The sequence below is a fragment of the Anolis carolinensis genome, chromosome 6, assembly GCF_035594765.1.
Source record: "Anolis carolinensis isolate JA03-04 chromosome 6, rAnoCar3.1.pri, whole genome shotgun sequence".
Taxonomy (NCBI): Eukaryota; Metazoa; Chordata; class Lepidosauria; order Squamata; family Dactyloidae; genus Anolis; species Anolis carolinensis.
Window position 1 is genome coordinate 71665161 of NC_085846.1, and position 15862 is coordinate 71681022.

At 39.4% G+C, this 15862-nt stretch overlaps 1 protein-coding gene and 1 pseudogene across 2 annotated transcripts in view; one reads left to right on the plus strand and one right to left on the minus strand.

The window, feature by feature from the left end:
• The first annotated feature begins 6304 nt into the window (after positions 1–6304).
• On the plus strand, positions 6305–6866 carry LOC134292556 (protein MIS12 homolog; annotated as a pseudogene).
• A 2993-nt stretch (positions 6867–9859) lies between these two features.
• cmtm8 (CKLF like MARVEL transmembrane domain containing 8) overlaps positions 9860–15862 on the minus strand; it is a 32982-nt gene continuing 26979 nt past the window's right edge. Inside the window, exons 2-4 of one of the 2 annotated variants that reach the window (XM_003215666.4) lie at positions 13262–13435; positions 11200–11316; positions 9860–9974 (exon numbers count right to left, since the gene is read on the minus strand). In XM_003215666.4, the coding sequence (XP_003215714.1) occupies positions 9891–9974; positions 11200–11316; positions 13262–13435 (375 nt within the window). In that variant the 3' untranslated portion in view covers positions 9860–9890. Of the gene's footprint in view, positions 9975–10000; positions 10146–11199; positions 11317–13261; positions 13436–15862 lie in introns of those variants that run through there. The other variant, XM_062983939.1, reaches the window with a different exon arrangement.

Sequence of the window (15862 nt, forward strand, 5' to 3'; positions counted from 1 at the left end):
GAAGGCGGCCAAATAAAGGTGGCCAAAAGGAGGTGGCCAAAATGAGGTGGCCAAAATGAGGTGGCCAAAAGATGGCGGCCAAAAGGTGGTCAAAAGGTGGTCAAAAAATGGCCAAAAGGAGGTGGCCAAAAGGTGGCGGCCAAAAGGAGGCGGCCAAAATGTGGCCAAAGGGTGGCCAAAAGGAGGTGGCCAAAGGGTGGTGGCCAAAGGGTGGTGGCCAAAAGGTGGTGGCCAAAAGGTGGCGGCCAAAAGGAGGCGGCCAAAAGGTGGCCAGAAGGTGGCAGCCAAAAGAAGGCGGCCAGAAGGTGGCCAGAAGGTGGCCAAAAGAAAGTGGCCTAAAGGTGGCCAAAATGTGGCCAAAAGAATGTGGCCAAATGGAGGTGACCAAAAGCTAGCCAAAATGTGGCCAAAAGAATGTGGCCAAAAGGTGTCCAAAAGAAGGTGGCCGAAAGGTGACCAAACGGTGGCCAAAAGAAGGTGGCCAAAAGGAGGTGGCCCAAAGGTGGCCAAAAGGAAGTGGCCCAAAGGTGGCCAAAAGGTGGTGGCAGAAATTAAGACACTTAAAACCATACACATCATACCTTGAATTCTTCTATTTATTCTGTTCTTAATCATTTTACTTCCCCCTTTTATTTGGATATTTTTAAAAGCTCAGATGATGTTTTGAGTTGATGCTAGAAATGTGGGAACTGAAGGAAATTTCATGGATCAACATAATTCTCATGAGGAGGTTTGCAATGATATCTTTATGGCTTCTGACCTCTACTTGACACAGATCAAGTGGGCTCGGAATAATATGAGGACATTACAGTTGGCTTCTGTGTGTGGAATATATGGGGGTTGTCATTTTATCTTTGCTCAGGCAACACAGTGTCTCCTGCCAGCCCTGTTACCTCTGTATCTAAGGACCTCATCACTTGGAAGTTCATAAGTTGGAGGACAGTGGGGGAATCTATCAGGCAGCAGGGCAAATCCATCGGGCAGCAGGGCAAACTGTTGGGCAGCATCTCGCATCACCCCTTACCATCCTACAGCATTTCCCGTCTGCCCCCAGCTTAGTCCCATGCTGTTTCCGGCTTAACCTATGAGAGTTATCCATGTTCTCATGGCTGCATCTTAGCATGTTGTCAAGATACTGCATGCCCAGAGTCAGGACGGAGCCTTGTGTCATGTGATGGACTCTGGTGGGCTCCATTCTGGCTGCATCTCAGCAGCGTCCTAGGATGGGCAAAAAGCCCAGTGTGGTGAGGTCTTTTGTGAAGACTTTGTGTCTCCATTAATTTTGGCTAGGTTTTACACCCCTCCCCATATTCTTTAACATCCTAAAGTCCTAGAGAATTCATAAACTTTCTCATTGATATGTGACATTTGGTTGAATCTATTAAAAGTATTTACTAGAATCACTCCCATGCCACTATGAATGTATCTGATAAGCCGGGTTGAGCCTGGTTAGAATTTAGATAAAATACCTCCATGAAATACTAGGTATCTTCATGTAATGCTATGAAAAAAAATCTTACCTAAAACCTTGGAGAGGTTCTGTGAATCACAGATAACCACACTGAGCTAGATGGCTTTGTATTGATCAAATCATGAATATGAGAAATGTTAAATTGTGAAATAACCAACAGTTCCTTTGTTTTTATATACCTAATTCTCACATGCTTCTTTGTATATTGTTGTTGTTGTTGTTATTTACCTACCTTTTCTTGCAGCTTGAGGCAGGGTACAACATGGTTAAAACAGCAAGGTAAAACAAAGCATTATTAAAATACATATAATAAATACACACAGGTAAAATGTAGACTGAAATTTAGCAATGAAATGCAGGTTAAAATTCCCATGTTCAAATTGACTAGGTGTACATCTGAGCCACCCTCTTAATGTTATTTGAATCAAATTAGGCCATTCATTTCCATCATTTTTACACAGACACTTGAATGAGCTCCAAATTATTTCTATCATTTCAGCAGATGTTGTCTTTTGCCATTTCATCAAAGATTTGATAGGTTAATACATAACTAGAGAATTGCATGTGAATAATTCATTGGCATGTGCTGTGTTTTAAATGCTTATAAACAAACATATATCATTTCATAATGCTGATATACCAATAATGATCTATGACAAATTATTTCTATCTTTCATATAGATCTGATTTAGATTCATTTATAAGGTAGTCCAAAAAGAAACAGAACATGAAAAAGCTATTTTTTGAACTAATTTGTGTTGTAATCTTTCATAGTTCTGTGACCAGCAATATAACCCATAGGCCATGTATTGTTAGACCAAGTGAAGCAGCTGCCTATGGAACTTGGCCTACTCTGTATTGAGATAAAAAACCATGTCTCATTGCCAGTAATGAACTCTCTGTCAATCTTCCCCCCTCCCTTTTTTGGATTGTTTCAGACATTTGCCTAACGAAGTATGATGGACACTGACAGGAAGTTCTCCTGCATTGTGGGAAGGCCATGTGGGATAAAGTCCTATGTGGAATGGCAAAGGGTCTACATCAGGGGTCCCCAAACTAAGGCCCGGGGGCCGGATGCGGCCCATTGAAGCCATTTATCCGGCCCCCACGGCACAAGGGCAGAAGGGGGTTGGGCTAAATGACCCAAGGGGTCTCTTCTTCTCTTACAACCATTATTATTATTATCTGTCAGGGGCAATACTAATGGCTTTTGGTGCACAAAGGCAGAAGGGGATAGGACTAAATGGCCCAAGGGGTCTCTTTCAACCCTCTTTATTATTATTATTATTATTATTATTATTATTATTATTATTATTATTATTATTATTATTAACGTTGAGGCTGGGTGGCCATCTGTCAGGGATGCTTTGCTTGTGCTTTCAGTGCACAAAGGCAGAAAGGGATTGGACTCAATGGCCCAAGGGGTCTCTTCCAACCCTCTTTTTCTTATTATTATTGTTGTTGTTGTTATTATTATTATTATTAATTATTATTATTATTGCTTGGTGGCCAACTATAGTCCGGCCCTCCAATGGTCCGAAGGATCGTGAAATGGCCCCCTGTTTAAAAAGTTTGGGGACCCCTGGTCTACATAGTTCTTCACTTCAAATCCAAAATGTTTTTACCAGCCCTGGGAACAGTATGTTTTCTCTTAGGACTTCATCAAATGGGTCTTCACAAGCATCCTAGGATGCTTGCAGCACACTCATCTACGGAGTCCACGCCTCCCATCACATGATGCACAGTCACTTCTGGTGGGGCTCCATATAGTGTCCTTGGACACTCCATCCAGAACAATTCTATGGGAGGCTTCTTGTGTTCTGTAAGCATCAACAGGGCCAGCGCAGTGAATCCCCGGAAGGACTCAACAATAGTGTAGTTGTGAAACATAGTGTAGTTGTGACCATAATCCTTCTCTGTGTCCTACCAGGGGGAGCAGTATGCTATGGGAGGACATGGGAGAGGGTCTTTTTATCTGTAGCATCATTGCTGCCAAATACAAGCAGTCCCCAAGTTATAAACAAGATAGGTTCTGTAAGTTTGTTCTTATGTTGAATTTGTTTTTAAGTCAGAACAGATACATTTTTAAGTGTAACTCCAACCAAATATATACATTTGAAGAGCATAGGAAAGGGTTCACATCCCTGTGGTGCTTGTTTTGTTGTCTGTGCCTGTTCAGAAAATTTCACCTCACTTTTTCTGTCCCTATTGAAAATTGGATTTTGAACAATTTGGCTTGTTGTGGGAGTTGTAGTCCAAACACATGGAGGGCCAAAGTTTGCCCGTGCCTACTGTAGAATGAATGCAGTTTGACAGCACTTCAACTGCCAAGGCTCAATGCTATGGCATCCTGAGATTTATAGTTTAGTGAGGCACCAGCCTTCTTTGGCATAAAAGGCTCAAGACTTTGTAAAACAATTCCCATAATTCCGTAGCACTGAGCCATGGCAGTTTAAGTAATCTCAGTCCGCATTCATTCTATTTAGAGTAGGTGAACCCCCAGGTTTAGCTGCTTTACACAAAATCCGAATAGCTCATTGATCAAGGGCACACGTGTCAAACTCAAGACTCATGGAACAAATGTCTTTTTATGTGGCCCTCCAGATGCTAGACGAAAGATCCTGCATTCCTCCTCATTAGATATCACAACTAGAGCTGATGGGAGTTGTGATACAGTAACATCTCCAAGGTTGGAGTTTGTTCTGTTTAGTCAGGAGAGTAAGGTTTGAATGTGGATGCAAGGCTTGTGGATATATCTGACTTTTAAACTTTTCTCTAACCTCAGAGCCACAAGTGCTGTTGGACCACAATTCCTATTATTTCCAGTCTGCATGGCAGATGGGAGTCATCATTCGATAACATTGTGGAGACCCAAACTGAATAATAACTAAAGAGCACCGGCCACTATGTAAAAAGTATATATAGCTGGCCCTCTGTATCCATGGGGTCTCCATCTATGGATTCAAAGACTTTTTGAAGGCAACCAACTGATGTGGCCCTCAATAAAAATTATTTTGACATCCCTCGTCTAGGGGTATGATTCTTGCAAATGCCAATTGTGGGTCTGCATAGCTTAGTGTTGTCTAAACAGATGATCTCCAGATTTCAGATAAAGCACTTTCTCCCAAGAGATGCCAGGGACTGATCCTAGGACCTTCATCATGTCAATCATAAATAAGCTATGGCATTTCTGTCAAGCCATCCTGAGTATCATTTTTGGTGAAAAGGATATGAAATGAATAAAAAGCCATGCTATTCATGCTTATCAATCATTAGAATGTTGGGTTAGAGTCAGCTTACGTTGTTGACAAAGTATGCGTGTAGATTTTATGTCCTGTTTGCAGAGTTCAGAAAAGCATCTAAGTGACCACTGCTGTTGTGTATGTCCATGGGGCTGGTGGGAAGGATGCAGGATTAGATCTAATACAGTACATCTACTATTATGAAAGCCTTGCCTTCAGTTACCAGGAATATGATGTAGGCTTCAGTCAAGTGACAAAAAAGGAATTCAGAGGCACTTTTACTGAGACTATTTTTGGCAGTGGAAGCAGGACCCACGTCTGAGTGACATGGATCGTGAAATAATTCTTAAAATGATCTTCCATAAACCCAATCACTTTAAGCCCCTTTCCCTCTATGCACAAATCCTCACAACTGTGTGAGGATTTGATAAAACGGACAGACACTAAATGATCAGACACTGTAGTTTGACTCTTTTCCCCAGTTGTGAAATCATAATTTTCTACACATCACAAAGGTGACTGAGAGAGAGTAGAGCATGCACAGCATTAAATGACTCTCATCAGCATTAATAGACATTACTGCCAATACATTGTTGCACCAGGAGAAAATGTTTTAAGGTCCTTCTAGAACTCAACTTGCCAAATGTGCAAACATTTTTTTTTATTTCACATGTATATTTTATTTCATTTTTTGGTGTTTTTTTTCTGAAAGATACACTTTATTTTCACAATAATCTTTTGAGGTAGGTTAGGCTAAGAGATAGTAACTGTTCCAGAATGAAAACTGATTGGGCGTTTGAACCAGGATCTACTTAATACAACATTAGTAAGCTAACCGTTGTACTCTGTGTGCTCTTAAAATATCATTGGGAAGGAGAGGGTTCCATACATATGTTTGTTATGGGTCTTTATAATTCCTGTACAAAAGGGCCACAGTTTCCTTTTCCCAGCAGAACCTCTGATGGGAGCTGCATAAACCCAACCTGAAAAAAAAGAAATCACAGTGCACCACAATATCTGAAACACTCCCCTGATGGGGTATTCCATCATTTTACAATTAGTAAGTCAAATAAGCATAACAATTACAATGAAAATATGTTCAGTGTCATGTACATGAAAACTTATTTACATATAATTCAAACCCAGTAAAATATCTGATAGAGGTCATGGCACTGCTTCAATTGAAATATAGTCATTTTTCAGAATTGTCTTGTTAATTATAATAAATGGATTTAAAAATCTTAAGAAGAAATTAAAAACACTCTTCTAGCATTCTACATTCTGTCATCATAAACTATCAGGCTCATGATAAGGTAATTAAAGCAGCTTCTCGCTAGCATTAAAAATGCTATTACTGAAATAATAGGCCCTCCTATTATGTGAGCTCATTTAATGCCATTTCAGTTTTATGCAAATAACTTTGAATATCACAAAATCCATGCTGGAGTACCTAGTTATGCCTGGAGAAGGGTCTTCTCTAGACCTCAAACCTCCACTGGACCATCGAATTGTGTTGGAAGCCTAGTGAGAACACTTCTTGATGTGGCTGCGACCAGATCTCGCTTGAAGGTGAAGGAGCTCATTCTTCAGGATGTCAGGAAACTATATGCTTTATAAACCCAGTACTTTGGCTTCACACTGCAGAAGTTCATGCTGTGGATCTATGCCATTTTCCAGGATCACCTCTCCCATATTATACTGATTGTGCAGGAAGCCATCTGAACAAACTGGATCACCCAGAGGAGTATCACCCTGTCACTCATCTAGAGAGGGACAGTGCAGTTCTTCTCCTTCATCAAGGAGCGTTTCAAAAACCTCTTGGCCCAAATGGAAGAGATCCTCCTTAGCACAGTGCTAAGCATGCCAGAAAATGTCCTGCTCCCAGAAGGCAGAGCCCAGGAGTTCAGTTATTCAGAGGAAGGTTTTCAGGAGTGTCGGGAGGAGGTTGTTTGGCTGGATGAGAGGCTCAGGGCCAAAACGTGGGCCAAGGAGGCCCTGCAGGAGCAGAAGATTGTCCAGGCGCACCTGGATAGGATGCTTCAGTCATTCGACAGTCTTGACCAAGTCAACAGGAGGGGGGTGGCAACTTCCAAGTAGCGCTAGAGGCCTTGATCAAGCCAACTGCCAAGTGCAAAAGTGGAGCAGAAAATTGACCAGTTGGAGAAACTAACTGCAGTGTGATGTCAAGAATTCGTCTTTGGAGATTGTTGCATGACGCTGTTATAGAACTATTCTTTCAGTACTGTGGCTGAATCCTCTGGCATCCTGGGGTTTGTAGGAATGTAAGGGTGCCAGGACATTGAGAATATTATATATGCATTAAATATTATATAACATACATACATTAAAATTGGAGGCACTGCTGGGTCCTCCTGCTTTGGCGGGAAGCCAAGACATAATTTCAGATAAGAAAAATACGTTTTTCAGGTTATACATAAAAACTGCAAAACACAAAGAATCCTGTAATGGTTATCTTGCATAATACACAGGCCTACTGTACAGATAAAGTTCCTGAGGATGTTCTTCTTTTTCTTAACATAGCTGCTTAACATCAGAACTGGTCCTACCATTAGGCAGAATGAAGCAATGGATGCTGAGATCTGGGGTAGTGGCAAAATGTTAGCAATTCAGAGCTGATGTGTGCCATGCAGCCTACTCTATCCATTGTCCTGGCTCATGTGACTTCAAACCCCAAAATCCAAAGTCCAAAAATGTATGAGTCCAACAGCATGGTCCTATTGTTGTTTATCTGAAACTGTTGTCCTCGGAGATATGCTGCCTGCCCTTGTGGTCCCTGCCAACTCTTACAATTCTGTGATTCTGATCCTGAAAGTAGTATGATTCTATCATGACTAGTCGCCACTTGAGAGCCTTCTTAAATATTTATTTAAATATACCACATTCTGAGGAACCCAATTCTTCATTTTAATTAGAAACTGCATGAAGAAAAACATTTTTGACTCTCTTGACTTTCTCTAAATGACCCTACTTTGTATTATGACAGAGAGACACATTCACTTGGAGGCTTTTTTCATACCATTCATAACTGTATGTATCTCCATTATTTTCTTCCTTTGAAGTAAATACATCTAAGTACTGCAGCCTCTCCTTATAGATGACTTGCTCCAGTTTCCTTATAATTTTGGTGCCTTTTCCAACTTTACCATACCCTTTATGAAGCCCAGCATCTAGACTTGTAAAAAATATTTCAAGTGAAATTGCTACAGAGTTATCAAATAATTGCATTTTAAAAAATGTTTGTTCTTAAGGAAATCTAGCCTAGTTTAAAGTAGTCTCATCTACATATAATCAGTTATTCTCAAAACTGTGGCACTTTAATTCAGACATTTCACAGCTGCACATACTTGTTTGGGAGTTATGCTGAACTAAAACTAAACAAAGTCAAACTTTTGAATAAATATATGTGGGATAAGGCTAAAACAGTTACATTCACAGAATAAAACAGCAGAAACATTCATTGACATTTTCTTACAATGTATATACTCAAACACCATATTGATACAAAAAATAACATTCTGTTCACTGTATTGGATAAAGATTTACTTTTCCTGAGGAAACACTGCTTAAAATTGTGGATCTTAAATCAGATGAATAATCTAAGTTCCATTAACGACCACTGATTTCAGTGAATCTGTTCTGAGTAAATCTGGATCCAATGCACAATACTTTATCAGAATATATAATTGCTCACTGCTATGAAAACAATAGCATATTTTCAGTAAATCTTTCTTATAATTATAGGCAGTCCCCAAGTTACAAATAACTCATAGTTAAAAACGGGGATGAGACAATAAGAGAGAAATCTACCCCTCGGAAGGAAAATTCACTCCTGGAAGAGTTATCATGGGAAAAAGTATCGTCCCTGAAGTTTTCTCACCAATCCTTGTTTCCACAACAAGCCACATTTTTCAAAATCTAGTTATAACAGGGACAGAAAGTGAGGTGAAACCTTCTGAACAGGGGCACAGACAGCAAAACAAACACCACAGATGTGTTAACCCTTCCTTATGCTATCTAAAACTAGTCTAAAACTACTTTTGACTGGGATTATTTATTTATTTACAGTATTTATATTCTGCCCTTCTCACCCCGCAGGGGACTCAGGGTGGATCACATTATACACATACAGGGCAAACATTCAATGCCCATAAACACATCGAACCGAGACAGAGACAGACAGACAGACGCAGAGGCAATTTAACTTTTCCTGAGGGGATGTTCGATTCTGGCCACAGGGGGGAGCAGCTGCTTCAACATCCACTCTGATGGCACTTCCTCATTCCAACGTTGTAAATTAGTTAAACTTGCCTCCCCACTTTTATAAGTGGTACCTTATTTCCTACTTGATAGATGCAACTATCTTTCGGGTTGCTAGGTCAGCAACGAGCAGGGGCTATATTTTATTTTTAATTGACAGGTGCTCACCCCGCCACAGGCTGGCCTCGAACTCATGACCTCATGGTCAGAGTGATTTATTGCAGCAGCTGCTCACCAGCCTGTGCCACAGCCCGGCCCCTTGCACTTAAACTGGTACCTTAAAATGTACCTGTTCCAATGTACAAACAAATTCAACTTAAGAACCTACAGAACCTATCTTGTTTGTAACTTGGGGACTGCTTGTATATATCCATTAGTAGGGCTGTAATCCTATGCACTAGAACTCCCTAAACTGGTGCCGTTTGGACATGTTAAGCTTGCAAATCACCTGATGTAGCCAAAAGGGCCATCTAATTGGGAGTGCAGATTCTTCAATATATCAGGAGAGTATCAGACTCAGAAAGGCTGCTGAAGAAGAAATCCCATTGTGCTCAGTGAAGTTTATTTTGCAGTAGAAATGTATACCATTATATTATAAGGCCTTCAAAATATATCTAGTAGGTAACTGTCTATAAAAAACATATTGATCCTTTACTCAGGTCAGATGGCATGGCCAAGAATGGTTTAGTAAGTGATAATGTGTCAAAGGTTTCCATACTTTCTTCTTTTTCTTCATGCAGATCAATTTGCGCCTCTGCTTCTTAGTTTATGATTATCTCTGATTTGAATGTCACAGAAATGTACATCTGCCCCAAGCCAAGTGGAGGAGGGAATATACTTGCACAAGGAACAACTCCATATACCTATATACCTGTTTTTCTTTTATTTAAAGAGGATATTTATTGCAAGGTCCGTGATCTCCAAGATACGAAACTAAAATAGGCATTTCCACCATAGCATGAAGTGACAACGAAGGCAAAGAACTGTACAGAGGGAAAAGAGAGAAATGTCAGAAAATAAAGGCAGACTTTTATTCATTTTCAAAGATATTTCATGGCATATAAAAGTAAGGTTTTTATCATCGCCTTCATTGTGACCGTGGGTCATGGAGCCTTTGTTGCAAGGATGTGAGCACTTTTTGTGAGCAATTCTTACTGTTGTGCAGGTTAAAAAAGAAAAAAAAGGTAAAGGTCATCTTCACAACAATACAATCCCACTGATGCCAATCAACATAAATATACAAATGGATTCCCAAGTGTCAATTCAAATGCTCCTGCATCTCTGTTGTTTAGAGAAGTGTGCAAGCTTGAGTGAATGATGCCTGACTGTGTCAAGCATTCATTTCACTGTAAATTTTTATTCAATAGGGCCCTGACACAAGGTAATTATAGCAGAAGTTATATAAACAGAATCTCTGTAATTCTTAAATGCAGTCAGCCATTACTTTTCCTGTCCAGTGATCTCACACTCCATCCATTATCTGAAGATCAGAATATGATTATTTCTAGGCAGGGAAATGTGGATAGGAGACAAGTGAATATGCTGTTACATGAGTAGCTGTATTTATGTAGACATATGGCTCCTTGTGACACAATGTAAGTCATTTCAAATATACTAGGAGCCCCTGGTGGCGCAGTAGGTTAAACCCTTGTGCCAGCAGGACTGCTGACTTGGGAGATTGGGTTGCTGACCTGAAGGTTGCCGGTTTGAATCCAACCTGGGGACAGCGTAGATGAGCTCCCTCTATCAGCTCCAACTCCATGCGGGGACATGAGAGAAGCCCCCCACAAGGATGGTAAAAATATAAAAACATCCGGGTATTGCCTGGGCAACATCCTTGCAGATGGCCAATTCTCTCACACCAGAAGCGACTTGCAGTTTTTCAAGTTACTCCTGACACGAAGTTTTTTTCAAATATGCTGACCTACACTCTGATGTCAACCCACCCCCCAAACAGATTAAACCATGACTTTCTAATAGGAAAAAGCTTGGAAATGTTGAATTCCAGTGCATAAAGAGAGAAGTGGGGTAGTACCCAAGGCTGATTTTTGCTCTAATAAACCATGGTTAACTAGACAGACCAGTAACATCATTGCTTGCCCAGTGAAGTCTCTGTTGACTAAAGAGAACTGGGCCCTTTGAATAAGTGATGTCAAACTGCATTAATACTACAGTGTAGATGCACCCTAGGATTAATGTTTTACTTACTGAGGAAGCAGCCCAGCTGTTATAGTTATGGCTGTCTGGTTCTTTGGAGACTGCGCAGGCATCTACAACGGCGGCAATGAAGTACAAAACAAAGGCACTGCCATTAAAACAGAGACCCTGGAAAGGCAAAACAGAAGAAGACACTGAGTTTCTTCATGTGTATTATTTCATTCATGTCCCTTGCTTTAATGGAAGTCATGAATAATGCAGGTTTTAAGGAAAAGAACTTACTTATCATTATCCTAAAGTTCCTAGAGTTGTTACACTTCTCTGCTAAAAGCTCATGTTCCACATGTGATCCCACATTTATCTGAAGTTATGCTGGTTTTCACACCAATTCTGTTATTTTGGGATCTGTACCAGGAACAACCAGTATAACTGGTACTGAATTCTGGATTAAAGACACTAATTAGTCCTCTGGCACCACATTTGTTGGTGTTATGAGAAAACAACTGATTTATTTAAGTTTCCTTCAATGTATAAATTAACTGTGCTATCCATCTAAAAACGAACACCACTTAGATATGATGGATGAGGCTTCAAATAGCTGCAGTGACTGGGGATGATGGGAGGTGTATTTCATTATATTTATGGCATGGGTGGGAAAAGGCATAGAGAAGCATGTTTCAGCATGGATATCTGAACAGGAATCACAAGGAACATCCGCACACTTCCTCAAAAACAGGTCTGCCAGATGGAAAACACTCATATTTCCTGGTTGAAAAGAGGATAATTGTTTTAGCAATAGGCTCTAGCTACAACTCTCCCTGGGCCATTGCAGGGCAGCTCAGCATTATAGTTAGCTTATCTTCAAGAGCTCAGGCTTGGAAACCAAGCCCTGTGGGGTATGAAATACCACTGGACACTTGAGCACACTTTGTTCACATTCCTCTTTCTCTGTGTGAGTTTGTATTACACTTCCTTTTTATGCCAAACTTCTTTTATTGGCTAATACAAGTCCATCATTGCATTGACATGTCCGAAACAGATTACCAGTTTCCCAAGGAGGAATCAGCCATCCATTTTCCTTCTCAGATCGAGAATTCAAGTAAGGTATTACTATTAAAACAGATTGTTCATAGAATAACATTCCTGGCTATTCTTGATTTTTTTTTAAAATGAACTATTTATTTATTTACTGTATTTATATACTGCTTTTCCCACCCCAGGGGGGACTCAAAGCGGTTTACAACATAATAATGGCAAAATTCAATGCCTAACATACATATAAAACAAAAGCATATAATCTAAACAAAAACATATAACTATGTATTAAATCAATAAGAATTAAACATAAAATTTAGATATGAAAACATAGAATTAAAATACATAATATAATCATTAAAATCATATGATCAAAATTTGTAGACTGGGGTCATTCCAATTGTCAATTGCACATATTCCTTATTTATTTATTCATTTCTTGCACAGCATTACTTTACTGGCCAAAAGCTTGGTCCCATAACCATATCTTTACTTTCTTTCTGAAGGGCCAGGAGGGAGGGCGCTGATATAACCTCACAGGGAGAATGTTCCAGAACCAAGGAGTCACCACTGAGAAGGCCCTCTCTCTCGTCTACACCAGTCGCGCCTACGAAGCAGGTGGGACTGAGAGCAGGGCCTCCCCAGAAGATCTTAACCTCCATGAATGTTCATAGCGGGAGATAAGTTCAGACAGGTAAGCTGGGCTGGAACCGTTTATGGTTTTATAGACTAAAGCCAGCAAGAAATTGGAGGGGGGGGGGGTTGTGTGCTGACTATCATACAGGATGATGTGAAAATCAATTGAAATAGTTCTAAACTACACACTCATACATTATTTAAATTTGTGCTACCAGATAGTTCTGCTCTTTTTGAGTTACAGACTTTGTTAGAAAACTAGTGCAACACAAAGCAGGATGGTGAGGGAGACCCTTTGTTTTGGCTTGTGTTTTTCAAGACAGTTCCCATCCTGTTGACATGAGATAGTACTTGATGTGCAAGTTGAAACTGTGTGAATGTATTGCTATTATCAGGCTATTTTTTCTTTTAAAAGACTGTGGTCCAAAGCAGGAATACTCACAACTGTGGTCCATGGCACTTGGGGGATCCTAGTGTATGTCATTGTCATATAGATGATTAAGAAGAAGAGTGTAAGAACCCAGTAGAACACCGCCACAAACATCACCCAGCCAAAGACAGGATACAGGAAATATTCTGTTCCAGCAATCAGTGTCCATACCAGCAACCCTAGAATCTGCAAATATAAAAACAAACAAACAAATGGTTGTTCAGATGGAAGCCCAATCCCCCTCTTGCCCAAAGTCTGGTGTGTGTGAACATCTTTCCTATCTGATTCTAGATTTTTAATATAAGTGTTCAGAATTGATTTTGCTCTCTCTCCACATAATACAATGTTTGTTTGTTGCTCCTGTAGAACATTTCAAAATGTTCTTAATCATTTTATATGTGTACAATATATATGTGTGCAATATATTAGAAAAATAAAACATAAGCAATTAAACTATGAGTAGACATGAGAAAAATTAGTAGTACATTGTAACAATGCTACAATGTGTACTTGATACAGTAGCAAAGGAGTAGAGTGCCAAGATCTTACAGACAAAAAGCAATTACAGTAGAGTCTCCAACATAAATGGGCTGGCAGAACGTTGGATAAGCGAAAATGTTGAATAATAAGGAAGGATTAAGGAAAAGCCTATTACACAGAAGAGGACCTCAAATTATGGAAGGAAGATATTGGGGAAACACCATTTCTACAGATCCATGCTGTACTTGTACTTGTAAACTGCACACAAATTATATCAGGCGGCTCCAAGACACTTGCACAGCTGCCATCCTGCTATAATAGTAGCAAACACTGTTTCAAGTGTAATAACCTCTCAAGATATTATTTGCCTCTTTTAAAGCAGTGCTGAAGTGGTACTAATGTTCACATTTTTATTACGAATCACTCTTTTTATGGAAAAAAAGTTGCTTGGGTTGCCTTTTTTCTTGTACTGCTTTTATGTGTATTTTCATCTTGAGCAGAGAGTTATTTTAAGAGGTGGTTAATAGCTGAATTCAGGAGATAACTAGCTAATGTAATCCAAAATATTTAAAGCAAGGCAAAATTCAGAGGTTGGATAAAGTAGACTTTTGGATTACTAACTCTCAGATTACCCTATCTATCTTGGCCAGGAGTCATACTGGCTGGAAGGCTCTGGGAGATTTAATCCAAATCAGTAACTTTCCAATGTTATGGAAATTTTTTCAAATTCAGGTCAGCATAAAGACAGGATGACAAAACATTAAAAGCACTCAAGAGAGAATCTAATTTTGTCAGGTTAGATGGGAAGTTATATCGAGATAAACATAATTTTTCTGGTTCAATTATTTTTCTTACAAGTAAGAGGAAGGGGATGCTCCTTTTGAAGGGGCATATGTTCTTGAACTTCATGTGGATATGTGAAACTGCAAATAATAGCAAACTCTATTTTCAGTGGGATGACAACGGAGGTACAAAAAGAGCTTGTACAGGAGACTCTAAGTGAAGATGTGAAACCACATTGTATATAGATTTTGCAGATTCAGGGGTTCTACTGTGGACAACCATAGGGAAACATTTATATCTCAACAGTGACATTTGTTTTTATTGCCCTAATGTAGCACAAATCCTATGTAAAATCATACTATGTATTTTGGACATTAATATTGAAATCTGAAATATATACAGGAAGTATTTACTTTCTGTATATATTTCTGTATATACCCCTTTACCTGTCTACAACTTCACTATATGAAAAATATGGTCTGATTGTAGCAATGCTGATGCTATGCATCATCTCAGATGTAAATATCCACACATACAGAAACAGGATACTTAGCATCTTATGAACTTTCTCAATCCTATATTCACCAAAACCATAGAAAGGGGTTCATCTACAAAGCAAGTAAGGCTAAATTGGTAGGTGGATGTTGATGTGCCTGCAGGCTCCACCCACAACATCCCAGCATCTCAAGTTCTTGGTTTTAGTGCAAAGATCTGAACAGAGTTGTAAGCACTTTCAGCAGAATAACAATGTTTTCTGCATTTGGGAACACCATATTATCAACAAGTAGCATGCACTTACAATACTTTTAAACTTGCATGCAGAGATTTCTAAAAACGCAGTATGTACAGGTCATGGTTCATATTTATACATGTTTCCTTCACCATGGCCCTTCAACCTTGGTTTTCAAGATGTTTTTGGGTTGCAACTCTCAGTTTCCCCAGTCAGTATGACCAAATATAAAGGGTGGTAGAAGAGCCAACCAAGAACACCTGGGGATCCAAACTTGGAAAAGGCTACATTAGATGAGAACAAATTGGCAAACTCATGCAAATCAAGCTCAATATTTGTTCTTCTTTTTCATCCAAATTCGATTTAATATTCTATTTGTTCCTTCAAGTAGTTTTCCTGACGTATCAAAACATGTAGTGTTTCTTTTAAAAACATATCCACTATTTGCTATTTGCTTAAATATATAGTTTTAGCAATCAAAATTAAAAGTTCTACTTTCATATAGATTACTACTATTCAAATTACGGATATAGAAAACATCACTTTTCTACCACTGGAGGTCACCATTGTTCCATGGGAATAGTTTTTCTTAATATTTTAACAATTATTAACCCCTTTTT